The sequence below is a fragment of the Thunnus albacares genome, chromosome 7 (genome assembly GCF_914725855.1).
Source record: "Thunnus albacares chromosome 7, fThuAlb1.1, whole genome shotgun sequence".
In the NCBI taxonomy this organism is placed as follows: Eukaryota; Metazoa; Chordata; class Actinopteri; order Scombriformes; family Scombridae; genus Thunnus; species Thunnus albacares.
In genome coordinates this window covers 7,851,602-7,871,393 of record NC_058112.1, presented here as the reverse complement: position 1 = coordinate 7,871,393, position 19,792 = coordinate 7,851,602, and the positions used below count along the sequence as shown (strand labels likewise).

Sequence of the window (19,792 nt, the reverse complement as noted above, 5' to 3'; positions counted from 1 at the left end):
GCTTGCTCTCTTCATTCACTCTCTAGCTTGCTTTACCACTGCTGCTCTCTCCCTTGCTCTCTCTCTCTCACTCATTGACCCTGGGAATAATTGAATGCTGTGTTTAGAAACACCAGCCGACAAATCCTGCATAGTATACCTTTAATGAAAAACTACAAGTGATGATAAGGACATAAGCCTATGCAAATGTGGTATGTAGGTTTTGGCATTATAATGTATGAAAATGTACTGTATATCAGAATCATCTTTATTGGCCAAGTATGTTTACGCATACACGGAATTTGACTCCAGTTTAGTGGCTCTCATTGTACTTACACAAAATAACAACACAACAATCTTCAGTAAATGTACACAGGGAATGACTGTATACAGGTGAAACCATTTCTGTGAACTGTAAACAGGATACAAATAGTGCAGAGAAGTGAAGAGTGCATGGAGTGCTGAGATAAATATTCAATGGTAAAAAAAAGTGACAGGAGCAGGTGGCTGGGACGCAAGTGTACAATATGACAACATGCAACATTGATGGTCTGGCTGGCCAAAACTCTGGGGCACTGGGCAGCGGAGAAAGCTGATGGCCTGAGGAACCATGGGGATGGTCCCCCAAACATATTTATTACTAACACAGCTACAAGTAATAAATACTACAACATTTTACAAACAAGACACAAGAGGGAAAGGGGAAACTGATACACAAGGCCATGACTAGTGAATGATTGAAATGAATGATGCAAAGTTATCTGTTGTGTAGTTGGTAGGAGAGACCTGATAATGACTATAACAGATGACTGTTACCTGGGAAGCAGTGAGTCAAATCAGTGGTACAACAGCTTAGTTCTGAATTGCCAATTAAAGTTACCAATTATGAAAGCACCAGGGTTTAAACAAGTTGATGAAGGTTTTGTAGGAATACTTGCTTGCTCCCTGGGGTGGCTTCTCTCAGAGAATGGAGTTCAATGTGCTGAGGTGAGAAAGTGGAGTCTGGATCTTAAAAATATGAATGAGTTGGCCCGTCTGGATTTGAGAAGTTCCCATTGGAGGAGATCTCCTAGTTTAGGCTCTCTCCTAGTTTTGATTATTAACTTATTACTCTCGATTTTGGATTTCATATATATCCTTTATTTAACGAGTTAAAAGAGATTAAAATTTCTTTTTCAAGAGTGACCTGGCCAAGAGAGCAGCATAAGCATTGTTACAACAATAAACACAACACAAACAGACAAATACAACTGTCACAAACTACAAACGTGTGAATACAATATCCAGTTAATATGCAATACAAGGTCAAGGACAAAAACCCAGTTATGATGCATAAACAGGTACAATATCTTTAGAGGAGTAAAACACAAGCATTCAACCAGCATGGCAAAAAGCAAGAGCTAAAAACATGAGCATGAAAAAACAGCCTGGAGCATGGCAAAAATGCAGGACAAAACAAGAAAAAACTACCTAAATGCTTGGCAAAAGGCAGGACAAGAGCAAGAAAAACCAGCATGGTTTCTCAGATAGGCATTATAAAGTTTTGGTCTGCCAGCCCAGAGGAGGCATCCTGCCAATCACAGGATTGCTGAGTTCTATGGGGGCGGAGTCAGTTCCTTGATGTCCATGGACAGGCAGGTTTGACTCCCGAACACTGTTACTTTTATATCAAAATTGTTAGTCTAATAACAATTGCACAGTTTCAAATTTTGCCTTTTGGATTGCAGCTTTAGCATGTTTCGTGTGAAACGAGCAGAATGGCACTAAACATTGTGTTATCAAAGATGACGGAAGTGTGTTAGTGATACATTTCTTGGCTTAAAAACAGTGGAATAAAAGTATAATTAAAAGCAGGCAAAGCAGGCCCTGGAGGAGCATCTGGAAAAAACACACTCCGATCCAAAGAGGCATGAAAAGATAGTGATTCCATCTGATATCCCACCTTTTGAATGGCCAGAGCACCAGATGGATATGAACCCACTGAAATGGAAGGAGGTGGAGAACATAGTAAGATGGGAAAGAGCATCAGCCCCAGGCCCTAATGGAGTCCCATACAGGGTATATAAGAACACGCCTGATGTTCTGCTTTTTCTGTGGAAGTTAATGAGAGTGGCATGGGAGAAGCAAGTCATACCTAAAGTTTGGTGCAGAGCAGGAGGAGTATTGATACTAAAAGAGGAGTCCTTGAGTATTAGGCAATTCTGGCCTATAAGCCTCCTCAATGTTGAAGGCAAGATTTCTTCAGCATCATAGCCCAAAGTTGACCTGTGGACACAACAGTTCAAACAGCTGGAATTTTGGGGTTCTCAGTATGTCTGTCGCACACCAGTATGATTTGGCACCAAATCCAGTGGCCAAGAGAGAGAAAAGAGACCTCCATGTAATTTTCCTTGATCTTGTCAATGTATTCGGCTCAGTTCCTCATAGTGTACTCTAGGCTGCCTTCAACTTTTTCAGAGTGCTGGAGCCCATCACAAACTTGGTCAAGGCTTACTTTTAAGACCTACAATTTTATTTTTCCACACCAGATTTTACCACCATGTGGCAGTGCCTTGAGATAGGTATTATGGCTGGATGCACCATTTCTCCACTAGCTTTCACTATGACAATGGAGATGATTATCAGAGCTTCAAAATGGGTGGTGGGTGGTGAGCAACTGAAGTCCAGCTAACACCCATCAGGGCCTACATGGATGATATGATGACCCTGACCACAACAGCACCATGCACCAGGCACCTGCTAGGGAAGCTTCAAAAGAACATCACATGGGCAAGGATGAAGATAAATCCATCTAAATCAAGAAGCATTTCCATCATCAAAGGGAAGCCATCTGACCATCTGTTTTTCACTAACAAGGAACTCATACCAATAGTATCTGAGAATCCTGTCAAAAGCCGTGGAAGGTGGTATGACACAAGTCTCAAGGACCATGAACAAGTCCAGGAATTGAAGCAGGATGTAGGCAGAGGTCTTGAGAATATCAATCAGTCCATGCTGCCCGGCAAGCTGAAGCTCTGGTGCCTGCAGTTTGACCTGCTACCCCACTTGATGTGGCCACTAACTGTATAATGACATCCCCCTCACAAGAGTTGAGAAGATGGAGAGAATGATCAGCTCCTACATGAGGAAATGGTTAGGAGTTCCAAGGTGCCTGAGTAACATAGGCCTGTATGAACAAGAAGTACTCAAGCTGCATCTCTCGATTCTTACAGAAGAGTTTAAATGCACCAAGGCAAGACTAGAGATGACCATCTCAGAGTCTTGGGACACAGCTATAAGACATGTTGGACCATCCCTGGCAACAGGACAGAAATGGACACCAAAGGAAGCAGTACAACAGTACAAAGTCAGCCCACCAGAATGTTGACATTGGGGGCCATGTTCAACAGAGGAGGCATGGTTCCCTGTCAGGCAGACCCTTGTGGAACAAGGCAACCTCGTCTGAATGGCGGAAGTTGGTAGTGCTGGAAGTTCACCATCAGGAGGAGGAAGCAAGATGTGCTAAGGCTGTCTCACAATACAAGCAGGGACAGTGGATGTGATGGGAGGTTGTTGAGAAAAGGAGACTCAGCTGGAAGGACTTGTGGGAGATGGAGGCAGGCAGAATCAGCTTCCTGCTTAGAGCAACCTATATCTTCCTTCTTTCCCCTGAGAATCTCAACCAGTGGCTGGGTGAAGATCCGTCATGCCCCCTGTATTCAACTCCAGCTGCCCTCAGACACATCCTCACTGGGTGCAAAGTGAGCCTCTCCCAAGGCAGGTACACTTGGAGACACAACCAAGTGCTGAAGTGCCTGGCAGCAGCTCTTGAATGCAAAAGACCACTTACCAATGCCTTGCCCCCAGAACGTCAAGCGTAGTTCTGAAAACATCATTTGCCTAAGAACGGGAACAGGGACAGAGAAAGCTCCCTCCTCCAACCAGGATCTGACAACTGGAAGCAACAGAGTACTGGGAAATGCTGGCTGATATAGGCCAATGTCTTACAGTCTTGTCAAAAATAGCCATTACCACCTTGAGACCAGTCCTGGTACTCTGGTCCAACTCTCTGCACACTGTTTACTTTGTAGAACTGACAGTACCCTGGGATGATGCTGTTGATGAAGCAAAAGAGAGGAAGAGGCTGTGGTATGCTGAGATGGCAGCTGATGCAGAGCAGCAAGGCTGGAGAGTGATGGTACGTCCAGTTGACATTGGTTGTCACGGCTTTGTAGTAATATCCACTACTAGGCTGCTGAAGTAACCAGGAATCTGGCTACATACTATCCCTGTGTGTGATTTTAGATAGCATGCCAGCATTTCAGAAGCAAAGGCGTGATGTGTAACACAACAGCGTTGGCGTCTAGTGTGAGTTGTCCAACCATGCCACCTGTCCCTTTTACACAGTCGATGATCTGGCAATGTGACTACCTCTGCTGTTGGCTTAGTGGCGGAACAACAATGTCCCCCCACTCTGTGTTTATACCTTTTACACAGAACAATGAGGCAGAATAATGGCGCAACATTCATACCTTGAACAGGCTGTGTAAAAGAAGCTGCAGACTCTTTAGGGATCTTTGAAGGGTCAAAAGGTAACTCAGTTCTGGGTTAGGTTCTGGTTTATTGATCATGCAGGAGATGAGGTTGTTCCTTATCTGATCCTTTCTTTTTGCCAAATGTTGTTTAGATGGTCAGTGAGAAGGGGCTAGTTGGAGAGGAGACAGGCTCTGGAGAAACAGGAGCTGCAGCTGAAATGGCAACAATCTCTGCCAGATCAGGCAGTAGTTCCAACAGCTATGGCTTGGATGACACTATAGGCAGAATGCCAGATTGCTTCTGCTTGTAATTGTAGTTCTGCCTTTTACTCACCTCCTCCATCACCATCATTGAACAGAGCAGGTGCAGGACGAAGAGGGGGACATATTGTCGTCCTGGGTGTCAGTCACACTGTGTATGCGTGAGTCTCTGGCATCACATGGTGATATTGATGTAAACTGACATCCGCATGTTATTACTGCAGCTGCAGGTACTTAACACCTGCAAGTTCTATATGATTGGAGGGACTGGGGTTTAAACCGCAGAGTATCACACTCTTTTGAATGGAATGTTAATTTGTGCCCTTGATTTGTGTGTCACTGAAAAACGTTTTGACAAAGTGTGGGAAAGGGTGAAATTTTAACATGAAAAATATCTCAAAAAATGCATTCTACATGGTAACACTGAAATGTTAAGCATGACAGTTCATTCTTGACCTTTGAAATAGTAGCTTGACAAAATAATGCCAACTGCAAAGATCATTTATCAGCTTTTTTCTGAGCTTTTTAACCATATCACATGGTCTTCATCAGTGGACCAGTTGGGAATGTTCTGTCAAAACACTAAAATGAATTTGGGACATTTAAATTCAAGAGGGTCCAGACCAGGACTCATTAGCAGCCAACATGTCTAATAATTGCATGTTTAAGGCTGTGAGTGAAACAGATAATATTGCCATGCTATTGACAGAACTGATTAGATTGGTCCTCAGTTTATTTCCCACGGGCCATGGTGGGTGAACTGGAAAAGAGAGAGATTGATCATATGATTCATCCAGAGAAAAATGTTACAACCGAAAAAAAGGATGCACCTGGTTCCTGTATGAGCCAGACTCATATCCTGCCTTGCTGCTCTCTGCAGCAGAAACCAAAGCTGGGGTAGTGGGGTGACTTTGCCACATGGCACTGATGTGAGACCAGTTCAGAAATAGCCGCAGTAAGGTGTAAAAACAGATTACAGGGAGTTGAAGGTGATGGTAGGCAGGACTCTGTCAGTCAAACAATAGACAATCACACCTTCTGTTACAGTGTGTGACCACACCATTACCTCACTTTGGTCCAGACTTCAGTATCTCAACAACTAATCTATCACATGGATTGCAGTAAAATGTTGGTACAGACATTCCCGGTGCTCAGAGGATGAATCCCACTGACTTTGGTGGTCAGATGACTTCTTCTCTAGTGCCACAAGGAGGTCAAACTTTTCACTCATGCAGCAAAATATCTCAACATCTACACTGCCCACCTCCTGTCTACCTCCTGTCACAAGACAGTGATCCCCAAATTGCTCCTGATGGTCAGGCCAGCACCTTGCATTCAGCAGTGTGTGTGAGTGTGTGTGTGTTTGAATGGGTGAATGAAAGGCAAATTGTAAAGCACTTTGAATGAAAGTGCTATATAAATGCAGCCATTTAAAATTTAAGATCAGAAACCTGTGACACTCCTATCACCCACTTAGCATGCTAACATGCTAAACTGAGAGGGTGAACATGCTCAATATTATACATTAACATTAGCATGTTGGCATTATTGTTTCCATATCTATGGTGTAGCATTTAGTTTAAAGCTCTAGCTAGCATCTAGCTATTAGTCTTGTTTGAAAATAGATTACACTTCCACTTCACTGAAGATGTCAACACAATACTGCTGACATATGCTGTGTATTAGCTGGTTTTATGGTATATGCGGTGATTCATACAGCCTAAATGAAAAATTCTCTGGTATTCCCTTTCGGTACCACTTTCTGATAAGCCACCCTTTATAAATGAGCTAGTTATAAGAAGAAGAACTTTTAGGTTGCCAGGTTGAGGAAAATCCTTCTCCAGCATCACTTTGTCTTTTAAGCTCTTTAGTTTATCAAGAAGACCCCTCCAATGGACTGTTATACCACTTACCATTTGGGGAAAAAATCCATCTATAAACAGCTTATTAACATTTACAACTGCAGACTCAAAAAAAATTGGCATTTTATGAATACAACATGAGACCACATAAAACAACACAAATACACAACACAAGAACAGGCAAAAAGATACACAGAACAGGCAAAAAGATACACATATAATGTATTTGCTCAGGAGATCATTGCATCACAAATCCTTCTTGACAAGACTTCTCCGTTCTGGTTCAGGTTTCTATTCACTGTACTGGCTTTGTATCTTGAACAGTGCAAATCTCTTCTTAAACAAAACGTCTCTTTCCATTATCTCTATAAAGCTCTTGCAGGGCTGAGGCTGCATGTTCCATCATTATCAGCTCTATAAAGTCCTTTAGCCAGTAATTTAAACAAAAACAATTTGATTTCCTTACTTTCCGATTCATTAGTATGATCCTTTTCACAGAAAGGAATGCCAATGTTATTAGACGTTGTGTTACTGCAGATTTCATTCCATCCACTTAAGCTCCCAACAAACACACTTCTGGGCATAGTGATATATTCACATTTAATATTAAACATTGAACATTTTGGACTCCTACCCAAAATGTTCTAATTTCTGGGCAATACCATAACATGTTTTAAAGATCCTCTCTCTCCACATCTGTGCCAACATAGGTCTGACACATTATGATTCATTTTATTCAGCTTCTGTGGAATTATATATTCAGTATAAAATCTTCATCTGTACGAGTTTATATCTAACACATTTTGAGGAGTAATTTGTATGTTGCATTATAGTGTTCCATTGTTCTAGTGGTATTTTTTTTTCCCAGATCACATTCTCATTGTAATTTAACTGTATCCTTGCCACTACAGGAGGGGAGAGATATAAGTCTGTAAAGTTTTGATATTGTGTTTCTATTTGTTACAATCTCTTTCAATTTATTATCTGTTTCTGTATCTGAGGCCAGTTGAGTAGCCTACCTTGAGATATCAAGATATGATGTCATTAAGGTTAAAATTTGCTCTACGCTTGTTAAATATCATTATTCTCTCCTGCTTTACAATTTGACCCAAATGCCTAACATTATGACTTTTCCACTCCTGATTAAAGGTGCAATATATAAGAATTAGATATTCGTTCTCATTAATAACACTGGTGGCTGTTTAGTTAAGCCCCATTTATTTCTATGCTTTGTAAGTTTATTGAGACCGATTCTTGTTTTTTTATTCCTCCAAACAGACATTATAAAGGCTTTTCATTTCTTTAAACCAATATGCAGGCAATTTAAGTGGAATTGAAGATATCATAAAAGATAGTCTGGGGTTAACATTTATTTTAATCTGTGCTCTGCACCACAAAGATAGCGGAAGTCTGCCTTGATCTAGTTAGCTCAAAGGGAGAAAACACAATTCCATTTGTTTTAATACAGGCAAGTGGTTTATAATAAAATGCCCTAATCCATTGCATATATATAAGTCTAAAGCCATATCTTTCTAAAGTAGAAAATAAATATGGACATTCGATCCTATCAAATGCTTTTACAGCATCCAGTGATGGCATGATAGCTGGATGCCAAGTGAAGCAGCTCTGTGCATTACTTGAAAGAGCCTTCTCATGTTATTTGAAGCATAATGTTCTTTTACAAATCCTACTTGGTCAAAATGGACCAATGAGGGAACCACTCATTGCAAGTATTTTAGCAAATAACTTGTAGTCATTAAGCAGAGGCCTAAAATTGCTCATTTGCATATGAATTTGCCCTTATTCAGGCTTTGGTATTGTTGAAATCACAGCTGTTCACATGCTGACAGGCAGTGGTTGATACATTATAATATAATTATATACCATTGTAAGAAAATGAGTCAATACATCATTTTTTATGTTTTATACTGTAGTCTTGATGAATTACTACAAGTACCATTTATCAATGATTAATTGGCATTTATAACAGCAGCAAACAGCTTATCAGAAATTGAGAAACGTGGGACCATTTATTAATGACATTGGAGGGGTACTCTTGATGAACTCAAGTACTAAAAAAGACAATGAAAGTTTGATGCTGAAGGAGGATTTTTCATAACCTGCATTTTTTCACAAAATGGCTTACATATGATTAATAAAGCCATTAATCAATGCTCAGTAACCCTTTATAAAGGGAGCCTTATCAAATTGTAGTACATATTCTTCTGCTACAATATTAATGTGAAATATTACAATAAACACATTTTTTTCAGTTGCTTTTACTTGTTTTAAACACCTAACCGCACAAACTTTATTTCAGCTACATTTTGAATTTATCAATCCACATGAGGGTGGCTGCTAAACAACTAAAATATCCAACATAATGTGAGTTTCAAGTACAGGAGAGTAGCAGAAAAGGGTGGGACTCTTACCAAACAGTGTAACCCAACTGGAACTGGCTGACTGAGCGGTTTAAATGACCTAATCCTGTGGTACTGGTCCAGAAGTAGAAAAGGCAACGCTTTTGTGTCCTCTTAAAACTTAAATAAGCTGAACACACCCTGCATACACACACATAACAACCTAACAGTGGACATGCACACATACAAGCATGTCCTAGGAAAGTGAGTCAGAGGGAAGAAGAGAGGAAAAAAGAAAACCATGTCTCTTGCCTCTAAAGTACCGCAGATGATCCCCACACAAAGTAAAACACTATTCTTTCATAGGTTATGAGGAAATAAAACAGATAATAGTGCACATATGAGCCTCTCTTTCTCAACTGTGATCAATAAGGTGTTTATGTGTGGACTTAAAAACTTCATAACTTCAATCCTATATATCAGTCAAGCAGAAAAACAGCTTTTCAAAGTCAGCTTCTATGGTCAGGTCTGCTGACAGTACAGTATGTGGTATGGGGTATAGTTGGAGCTTAGTCACTCACATATTAACAAGGCTGAAGGATAAGGAAATGACTGACAAAATAAGAATGTAATTGACAGAAGACACTATTATTCTGCTATGATTGCTTAATTATTTACATTATTAAATGAGTAGTCCAATAAGTTTCCTGCTCTTACAAATGAATCTTTTAAGTCCAAAAAAGGATTAAAGGTTGAACATAAAATATGAAAGTAAATGAAGGAATTACAGTTAAAGAGAGTACAAAATTTTATTATTTATCATTTATTATCCATCACCTAAATCCATGTACAACATGAAAATGAACATCAACGAAGACATTTTTTAATTAGTGTCACAATTTGTCATAAACATACAAATAGTAAAAAATACTTTAAAAAGCTATTTATATTTTCTATAAGTTGCCACTGCATTAAAGAGCAGTAAAAGGAGAAATGCATTTTTCACAGAAAGAAATTGCACAGCTTCTGGATACAAAAGCCTGTGCAGAAACCTGTCCAGCAAAAAGGATAAAATCTACAGTAAATGCATCAGTGCGTCCCTTCCTGACTCATGTTTTTATTAAATGAGGGCAAAGTATAAAAAGAAAAGAGGGAGATCTTGGGTGATAGGCTCTTCAGTAAACTTAGTGTTAAATAATGTGAACAAACTACAAAGAGAAAAGTAAAAAAAAAAAAAGTGAAATATGACTGTGAGTAGAGCTGATGTGCCTACATTTATTTTTTTTAATTGTTGCTGGTGAGCAAGTGCATCAGTAACATGACTCATCACTCATGACATTCACTTCCTATGGAAACAGGTTAACAAGTCACTGAAACTTCAGATCAAAGAAGTTTCAGCTCTGTCTAACACAAGACTGCTTATTTTTTTAAAAGGGACACATTATACTTTTTGTGATTTTCTATTATGATGTCGGTTATCTATGTTAAACACAGTCAAAGTTCCAAAACTTATAAATGCTTTGTTCGCAACATTTTTTCTACCTTGCCGACGAGCTGATGTCAGCTTGTCTTACATGCCCATAAACGGCCCTCCGTTCAGTAGAATTGGTTGCTAAGGTTGTTGCTAAGAGTTTTGTGTGTATTATTTACGTTTTCCACTCTCATATTTCGGATTGGATTTCAGCTCCAACATATGCAGATGGATTTGAGAAGTTTACATTTTGAGTAAATAACGAGAAAAAGTAGTGAATCCTGCTACTGTTGTTTGTTTCATGGTTTGTTTACGTGGCATCTGGAGCCGACAGAAGTCAGTGGAGCAGAACAGAGTGAGCTCATTGGGAGGGGGGCCTTAAAGAGACAGGAGCTAAAACAGCCTGTTTCAGACAGAGGCTAAACTGAGGGGCTGCATAAAGGGTCAGTATAAGATAAATAAGGAGTTTTTTTTAACTGTAAATGATGCAAATATATTCTAGTAGAGCTCCAGAATAAAAATATAGACCTGGAAATGTGCATGATATGTCCCCTTTAAGTTTATAAACATGCTGCTGAAAGTTCTGACATTTGACATAACACTATCTGACCCTCTATCACTCGGTGTATCTTATAGCATCAGCATGGGTTCGAATTGGAACAATTATCTAGCAGGGACACAGAGAAGAATTTGATGTCTAATTTCTAAATTGTAATCACAAAGCTGACCAATTAGCGAGCCCTCCCAAAAAATCCAAAACAGTCCTTGATTTGGTATTATTATCTGTCAAACTGCATCAGTGCTGGTGAGCCATGTACAATGATAATCAACCTGTTGGTTCTTGTAAAACCTGGAGGTCAAACCACTGCCGCTGCATCATGACATGTGAGGTTTTCCCACTGGTATGGGTACGGTGGTTAGAACCTGGTTCTGGAAAACAAACCTCTGGATGCGTTCAAAGACCCAGAGGAAGATGAGGAGGACACTGACATACTGGATCCAGGCAAATTTGATGGTTTCCCAGAAACCAGGACGATAAGTGGAGGGAGAGGGTTAAGGCAGAACTGATGAAGGAAACTGTCAACAAGTACATCAAGTACAGGCCAAACCTTGTATGTTTTAACTCTGTATTTTGATCAAGTCCACATTTTTTGAGTTGTGTCTTGGAAAGGAATTTAAGTTTTGGAATTAAAAGAATTGCAAAACGATGTTGAGGTCCTGGTTACTCAGGATGATCCACAGAGGGAAGTTCTCATTGGGAAATTTTCTACCAAAACATAGAAATACTATCTGGGAAAAAAATCACCAACATTTTAAAACCTTTTTTTTCCATTAATAAACCAATTTTGTCTGAAAATAAAGTTAGGTTTAGCACAATATTCGAATTAGCTTCTCTACAGTAACCTGTGGTGTAAGGATGAAGTTTTTATCACATGCTGTTTCTGATTTAGTGTTCACAATGTGTGTACACAAACACAGTCAGACCCTGACATCCACCTTACCATGAACCATAGTAGAGAGATGTAGAGGTTATTGTCAGGTCACACTGTGGTAAATGTTTAATGCAGCAGACAGTGCATGAGTATTGTTTATTTGTTTATCTATTAAGTGTCAAATCATTTACTTTTTATTTGCTTGCTTTGAAGCTAATGAAGCATATTAACAGATGCGAAAAGCTCACACATATTTCAATAAGACGAGGATTCAAGAGGCTTTCAGCATTATTTTGTTGTAAAAATGTAACGTAGAAGTGTTTCAACTGACAGTTCAACTGCTTTCAGTGTTTACTTTTACAATTCAACTAATTAAGTACTACTTAATCTTACTACTACTACTACTACTACTACTACTACTAACTCTTCACTTCCAAAAACTTGAAATTAAAATTTAAGACGCTTTCAGCAACTGCACTGATTTCAACTGCTTTTGGCTCTTGGACTTCAAAGCCTTTCAGAGCTTCAACTTCAGCTGACACTTAAACTGCAACTCGCATTCATCATCTCAGATGCAAACAATAAAGGTTTTTTAAGACAGGTGAGTACACTTAACTACCTGAGGGTTAACAGAAAGGCAAGAACATACTAGGTAACATTTTACTTTACCACCATCCCAATTAAGCTTTTATAAGCAGTATATAAACTAAATGGTTTATAACATACTATAATGTAGTTGTAAGCAGATAGGAATGTGTCTCACCCACAACTCCTCCTCTGAAGAATCAAAATTAGGTTTGAGTGTATCCTGTATTAAAACACACACACACACTCTCATCTGTATTCATTAAAGGATATCTAATGACCTCCATAGGGTAGCGGATCTCTGCATTCAGCTGGAAAGGGGAGCCAGCGGCTCGTCCCACAGTCCAGACTGGCATGGGACAGGACAGTACCGTGGTCACTATGGAAGAAAAAAGAAAAGGACAAAAAGAGAGAGATGAAGAGTTTACAGTATTTACATTTTACAAAATGCATGCAGAATGCTGTGGGCTTATAGTTTTGTGGGTTGACTTTGATTTTATCATAGTTTGTGGTGTTTGAGGAATATTCCAGTGTCATTTTATGCTTCAACTTATGACCATTACTCCTATTTACTACAGTTTGTCAGTGTTTGGAAAATGATTTTTGAGGTTGTCCTCCTTATCACATCACTTTTGCACATCACATACTATATTCAGCAGTAATGACAGCAATCAAAGTAACAGCCTTTGCAAACTTACAGTTTCTATCCTGGTAGCTCCTCATTATGCTGTCAAGGTCATACGCACTAGCAAAGGGGCTGGAGCCATCGATCACTGATACCTTTGTGACAATAAAGAAAACAAACAGAGCATGTGGTAGTACTAAATGTGGTAGTATATTTCAATAAAATATTACTGTGTACTTGGATGATTATGAGAGCTATAACGCATTTGAAGATGACAGCTTGCATGTCGTGCACATGTCAGTTTCAGTACATGAAGTGAGATTCATTCTAATACTGGACAATGTGACCTATAGAGTCTGAGTGTGTGTCAATAAAATGCTTTTAGTGTGGCCTATTTGTATTGGAGTGCAAAAGGGAAGCAGAGAAAACAAGAGCAATAGAACAGACTGACAGAGACAAAGACAGTGAGTGGGTGTCCTCTCACGTTGTAAATGTCATATAGTCCACGGTGAGGCAGGGGTGTCCTCTGCTGCAGCCTCAGGTCTCCGCTGATGAACAGCTTAGCACCGGGGACAGAGGAAGAGTGCTGCACATAAGCCAGGCTTTGCATCACCACTGTGGACATCCGCTGGGAAAACACAAAGAAATAATATGCTTTGCTTTACTGGTCTGGATAGACTTGATGATGCACGTAACTGTAAAATGGTCATAAACATGCAGTAATTCCCTTTATAGCAGGCAGAATCACAGAGGAAAAGATACACTGCTTCATGAGGGGAATTTCACACTCATACAGTGTAGCTGTTCATGAAAAAAACGGCTAGGAGCCAATGTTATATATATTTGACCCTAACTTACCAGTATACTAGTTGTTGACATGTAGACATTCATATAAATTGTAATGTAATGTTTTGTGTATTTTAGTGTTCTGGGAAGTTATAAATGCTGTTTCAATGGCTTCCCCACAATAACAAGGACATAAGTTTGGGGGAAAATCAGTTTTTAAATTAATATTGGCCTGTAATATTAGTATTGGAAGCTTCAATAAAACTAATTAAATATAAAACAATATTAGTTCCCCCCTGCATGGGACTATAATGCAACAGAAGGATTGAGCTTGAAGCCAGACCTCAACAAGACAGAGTAATACTGCAGTAATGATCAGACCCAAAACACAGAGTGACTTAAAGGACAGATTCACAATTTTTCAAGTCTTAAAACAACAGTCAGGAGCCCAACTGAACATTGAAACATGTTTTTCTTGCTGTAATCATTCCTCCCTTTCATACTGACCATTAGAAGATCCCTTCATAATGCACTTACAATGTAAGTGATGGGGGACGAAATCCACAGTACTCCTTTTGTGCAAAAATGTATTTAAACGTTTATCTGAAGCTAATATGAAGCTTCAGATGTCCAAATGAGTCAAATCAAGTAGATATCTTTCAACATTACAGTCTTTTTAGTGCCAAAGTCCTTCTTTTTGTGACTACACTTCCAGCACATTTGAAGGGGATCTTTTAGTATCCAGTATGAACAGGAGGAATGATTACAGCAAGGAAAAACCTCTTTCACTGTTCATATGGACACCTGACTGTTGTTTTGTGAACCTGTCCTTTAATGGTGGCACAGATTCATGTAGCATCTCCATCTTGTTATACTATGAGTGGATAGACAGTCAAGTGGAATACATACAAAGAGCTGGTAGCTGAAGGTGAGCAGCAGCTGGACGTTGTACACCTGCTCCTCAGGTTTTAAAGGAAGCTGCAGTTGAAAAATCAGGCGGTCCAACTTCCCGTCCTGGTTCTGGTCCTCTTCTCTCACCTGTAGATTGTATTCACGCACACAGAAGAAAAAACATGCTATACTGTACTATTAATCACTCATTACTGTATATCTCAACAGGCTGTATGCACTGTACATACCCACCAACTATATCTATATAAAGTAACGTCATTTTTTCACCATTTAATATTCATCTCAGTACTCCGTGCACTCTTCACTTCTCTGCACTACTTGTATCCTGTTTGCAGTTGACAGAAACGGTTTCACCTGTATATATTTATTCCTTGCGTATATTTCTGAAGACTCTTGTGTTGTTATTTTGAGTAAGTACATTGAGAGCTACCAAACCAGAGTCAAATTACTTGCATGTGTAAAAATACTTGGCCAATAAAGATGACGCTGATACTGAAAATGACAAGTCACCTCTACACGTGTCACTGTATTTTAGACAGTGTTAAAACAGCAATATCTAATGTGAAAGGGGACACTGGTGTACATTTGAGAGAACTCTGGTAAATCTCATCTTACAGAGACAGCAGGGATGCGAAGGTTGGCCCCGAGCATGTTGTTGAGATGGGGGAAAGTGCTCCAGGCGACGTAGTCTCCCTGAGTACTGGTGGCTGCCACCAGCAGAGATTGATACTGGAACCTCACAACCGGTTGTTCCTCATAGGTGCTTCTTTTTATCCAGAAACCTGAAATAACACAGCTTTAAACAGCGGCCAAACACTTCTACTCCTTTAACAAAAGCGTTGAGATGTAGGCGTATTTACAGGTCACGGGATATCTGTTAGGTTTCTCATTCAGCAGCAGCGGTCATCATTATATTATAGTTTGTTTGATATTACTATACTCTATGTTACCTTGGCTCCTGTAAGCGACCAGCAGTGGAGGGATGTAGGTGAGGCACAGAACAGCTACCAGAAACAGAGTGGCTTTCGTGCAAACACTCGTCTTGTACCGAATCAAAGCAGGGTGAGAATAGACTTCATAGAAAGCCATGGGTCACAGTATAACGGTAACTGGCGTTCATTCAATCGTGAGTAACCACCAATGTTGTGTGTTATCAACAACCTAGCATAGATGCTAACTGAGTGAATATTCACAGACGACAAAATACGAACCGAACACAGTTTAACCCTCGTTAAGTAACAGCCATGTACCAACTTCCGAAATGAAGTCGCGTTTGACAGCGTATTTTTGGCATAAAGGAGCCTTTTAACACGCTATTTACGTTAGCCACCTAGCTATTCAGCTAACACGCACCGCGCCATGTTTCAGCGTAGCTTAGCGTCTAACGGTTACCATGGCTGCCAGTGGTATCATGCTGCATTTACTTAATGTCGGCAGGATGGGAAGAACAGTAACGCATCACTGTTTTCCACTGCAAGGCCTGTAGTCACGTTATTTAAATAGACTGAAGTTGTATTTGCGAGCCGTTAACAAGTGAAACGAGATATAAACTGTGTATAGCTCCTCTTAAATTAGCTGAATCATTCGTAGTGTTAATATTTAGATATAACTGGCAGTAGTGGTGGCAAATTTTCAGCTACTCCATAAATTCCTTTTATGGAATTTCTACTTTTTCCTTAATGTAGTTTTAGTACCAACAACACAAAAATATTAATTTTATTATAATTACTTTCAAAGTCGTCCGTTCAAATTTATATTCTTCTTCAAGAATTAGTCATATTTTATCAGCTGTGCTTCTTATACTTAAGTTTCTACACATTAGATCATACAGTATCTGACAAGATCTTATGGCACTTGTGATAAGAAATGGTGTAACCCAAAAACCTGAAGCCATTCATCTTGTTTAACCAACATTTTAAAAAAATGTAACCACAGATGAACAGTAACATTACATTCAGTTCTATGAAATAAGATTTTATCAGAAAGGCTATAAAATGCTTGACAGTTAAAGAGATGTTTCACATTTTTTGATAGTTTGCATGGATGTTGCTGGGACAAGCTAGTTTATTTCCAGTGGCTCCCTGTATAATAATAATGATGATAATAATAATAATAATAATAATAATAATAATCATAGTAAACAACTTTGTTCATATAGCATCTTATACCTTGTTATTATAAACCATTTAACAAACAAAATAGTTCCATGATACAGAGAGGTCTGAGAGGACAACTATTAATTTCTGACTGACAAGCTGCCAGCTCCCGGGGATATCTCCAGCCCCAGAACTTGTAGAACAAGCTGTTGTCCATTCATAGATACCTACCACTACCACTGACTGATCCCAATGACTTGAAGGGGCTTCATCAATTAAGTCCAAGATATATCGAATATTGTAACAGATGTGTGTTCCTTGCATAAGTCAGACTGACAATCATCTATTACTGTGTCTAGACACAATTTTAATCTCTGTGTAAAGATGTGAGCTAATAATTTAGCATCTTTATTCATTAAAGTGCTTAGGTAAACCTTCTATGGCCTCCTTAAAGACACATGAGAAATAAAATCTTAAAATAAAATTCAGTCATCATTGCCTGAGGATTTATCTTGATCACAAACTTTGTTTTAAATTTTGTCAAGAAAAAAAACATGATGAACTAATTATATGATCATATTGATATAAACCAAGTCAATTGTTATTCCAGGTGAACTGGATCTGATGCAGATTTTTAGTCTCCAGATATCATACCAATTTAAGTAAACATAAGTTGTTAAATTCTCCATATGTGCCTCTTAAAGATCTTTGAGAGAGACAATCTTTTGTGGGATCAGTAACTGCATTCCATTCGCCCCCAAAATATTGTTCAGCATTCATGAAGGTATTCAGCAAAACATTCATTTCTTTATCAAATTCCTCAAAAAGCCTTTTGTTTCCATCACTTAAAGTCTGACGCTAAAGGATGTGTTTCTTGTAGAAAGCAAGAGTCTGCATTTCCATCTATTTTCTGCCACTTATCTGGGACTGGGTTGTGGTGGCAGCAGATTGAGGTAACCCAGATGTCCTTCATCTTTGCCTAGGGGATCCCGAGGTGGTCCCAGGCCAGGCCTGCCTGGTGACTCCATAGTTCTGCTGGGGGACTTAAATGCTCATTTGGGCAACAACTGGGAAACTCGGAGGGGGGGTGATTGGGAGAAACAGCCTGCCATGACTCTGTATGCGGCTGCTCTGAGTTGTGACTAGGAGGTCATCTCTGTCTGTTGTCTGTTGTGGCGGCAACCTGAGAACCCCGCTGGTGGAGCCCAGCCGTGAAGTAGGCTGATATGCTGAAGATGAAGGCCTTTTCGGGCTTAGTTGGCCCAGGGGTCAGCAGACAGGAAGGGTGGCTACTTCAAGGGTGGCTGCTTTGGTGATTGCTGAAGCAAAAACCGAGGTGAGGGGAGGAAGCACAGTCAGACAAGTCACCCTCATCCTTCTCCTGAGGTAGTTAAGTAACTCCGAAGTGACAAGGAAGCTGGTGTGGACGAGATTTGCCCTGAGATGCTGAAGGCTCTTGACATCATTGGGCTGTCTCAGCTGACACACATCTTCAGTGTCACATGGAGGTTAGGGACAGTGCCTGTAAGCTTATGTCAGAGTGCTGGGAGGCTACAGATGATTGTCGAACCTCACATTCAGGAGGTACAACACAAATTCCATTCCGGTCACGGAACAGTAGACCAGCTCTCTGGCAAGGATACTAGAGGGAGCATGGGCGTTTGCACATCAAGTGTCATTATTACTGCATTCATCCAGACGGTTTTTGGTGTTGCCTGTATCCTGTTCTCACACTGTTTTTCTCCTGTTCCCTGCAGTCGCATCTGCTCTGGCTCCCGTCCCTGTCTCCTGTTCCTCGTCTCGTCAGCCTTGCATCCCTGCCTTGGAACCCTGCTCTACCCAGCTTCCACAGATTCCACTCCAGACCTGCTCCCCCTTGCCCCAGCCTGCCTCAGCTCCTGGTTCCAGCTTCAAGCCCAAGCCCGAGTTTCCCAGCTACCAGTACTAGTGTCCCCTGGCCTGCTTTAATAAATACCTTGTCCTACCGTGTCCCTGTCTCCTTGCCTCTGTGTGTCTGCACTTGGGTTCACCTGCTCCGCCCCCACATAACATCCCATCTTTGTGGACTTGCAAAAGGCTTTCTAGGCAGGAAATCAAGCCCGTTGTCAGTGTGTGTTGGGCTGCAGTGACAGAGCTGTCCCTTGTCATCAATTCTGTTTATGATCTTCATGGACAGGATCTCAAGGCGCAACCAGATGGAGGAGATAGCGTAGCCAGCTTAATGTACTTGTATAAAATTAAATGATTCCATTAAGTTTGGAAATTCTCTTGCCAAAGGGTTAGAAGAGTATCATAAGAGCAATATCTTATATAAAGACATCTTAAGTGGTGGGAGCCTTGACAGTTCTTGCAGAAAAGTACAAGTGATTTATGCTGAGAAATGATTGTTTGATCAAAATGTCACTTTATATACTTTTCTTTTAAGTTAGTAAGTAAGCTAAGTCACTGCCACTTTATCTACAACTTCAACTCTTTAAGCAGCCTATTCAAACTATTGCAAATGTAACAACTTTACCAGCATATCTTATATAATTTTATGCAGTTTCATTCATCCCTGCATGTAGTCTACTACAGTGGTTCCCAAACATTTTGGCCTGTGACCACTTAAAATAAAGCAAAGTCTACCGGGACCCCTTGTCACATGTTGCATTGTCTAACAGTTAAGTTACTGATTATTGTTTTGATTCATCGATTAATCGTTTTCTCCACAAAATATCAGAAAATAGTGAAAAATATCAGTTTAAGCTCCCCACAGTCCGAGGCAATATCTTCAAATGTCTGGTTCTGTCAGACTAACAGTCCAAAACAAAAAGATATTCAGTTTATCATCATGTTTGACAAAGAAAAGCAATAAAGCATCACATCTGAGAAGCTGAAACTAGCTTATTTAAAAAAGAAATGCTTAAAA

General features: G+C 39.8%; 1 protein-coding gene and 1 long non-coding RNA gene across 2 annotated transcripts; one reads left to right on the top strand and one right to left on the bottom strand.

Annotated features, from left to right (window-relative positions):
• Positions 1-11,221: 11,221 nt before the first annotated feature.
• tmem231 (transmembrane protein 231) lies at positions 11,222-16,195 on the bottom strand. The gene is made up of 7 exons (XM_044357821.1): positions 15,739-16,195; positions 15,404-15,570; positions 14,786-14,914; positions 13,575-13,718; positions 13,164-13,245; positions 12,739-12,844; positions 11,222-11,486 (listed from the first exon to the last, which is right to left on the bottom strand). The coding sequence occupies exons 1-7, from the start codon at positions 15,875-15,877 to the stop codon at positions 11,324-11,326; spliced, it is 930 nt and encodes a 309-aa protein (XP_044213756.1). The 5' UTR covers positions 15,878-16,195; the 3' UTR covers positions 11,222-11,323.
• A 231-nt stretch (positions 16,196-16,426) lies between these two features.
• On the top strand, positions 16,427-18,873 carry LOC122986514. Its single transcript, XR_006404318.1, has 2 exons — positions 16,427-18,220; positions 18,642-18,873. It is a non-coding gene; the product is annotated as an uncharacterized LOC122986514 (long non-coding RNA).
• Positions 18,874-19,792: the final 919 nt, after the last annotated feature.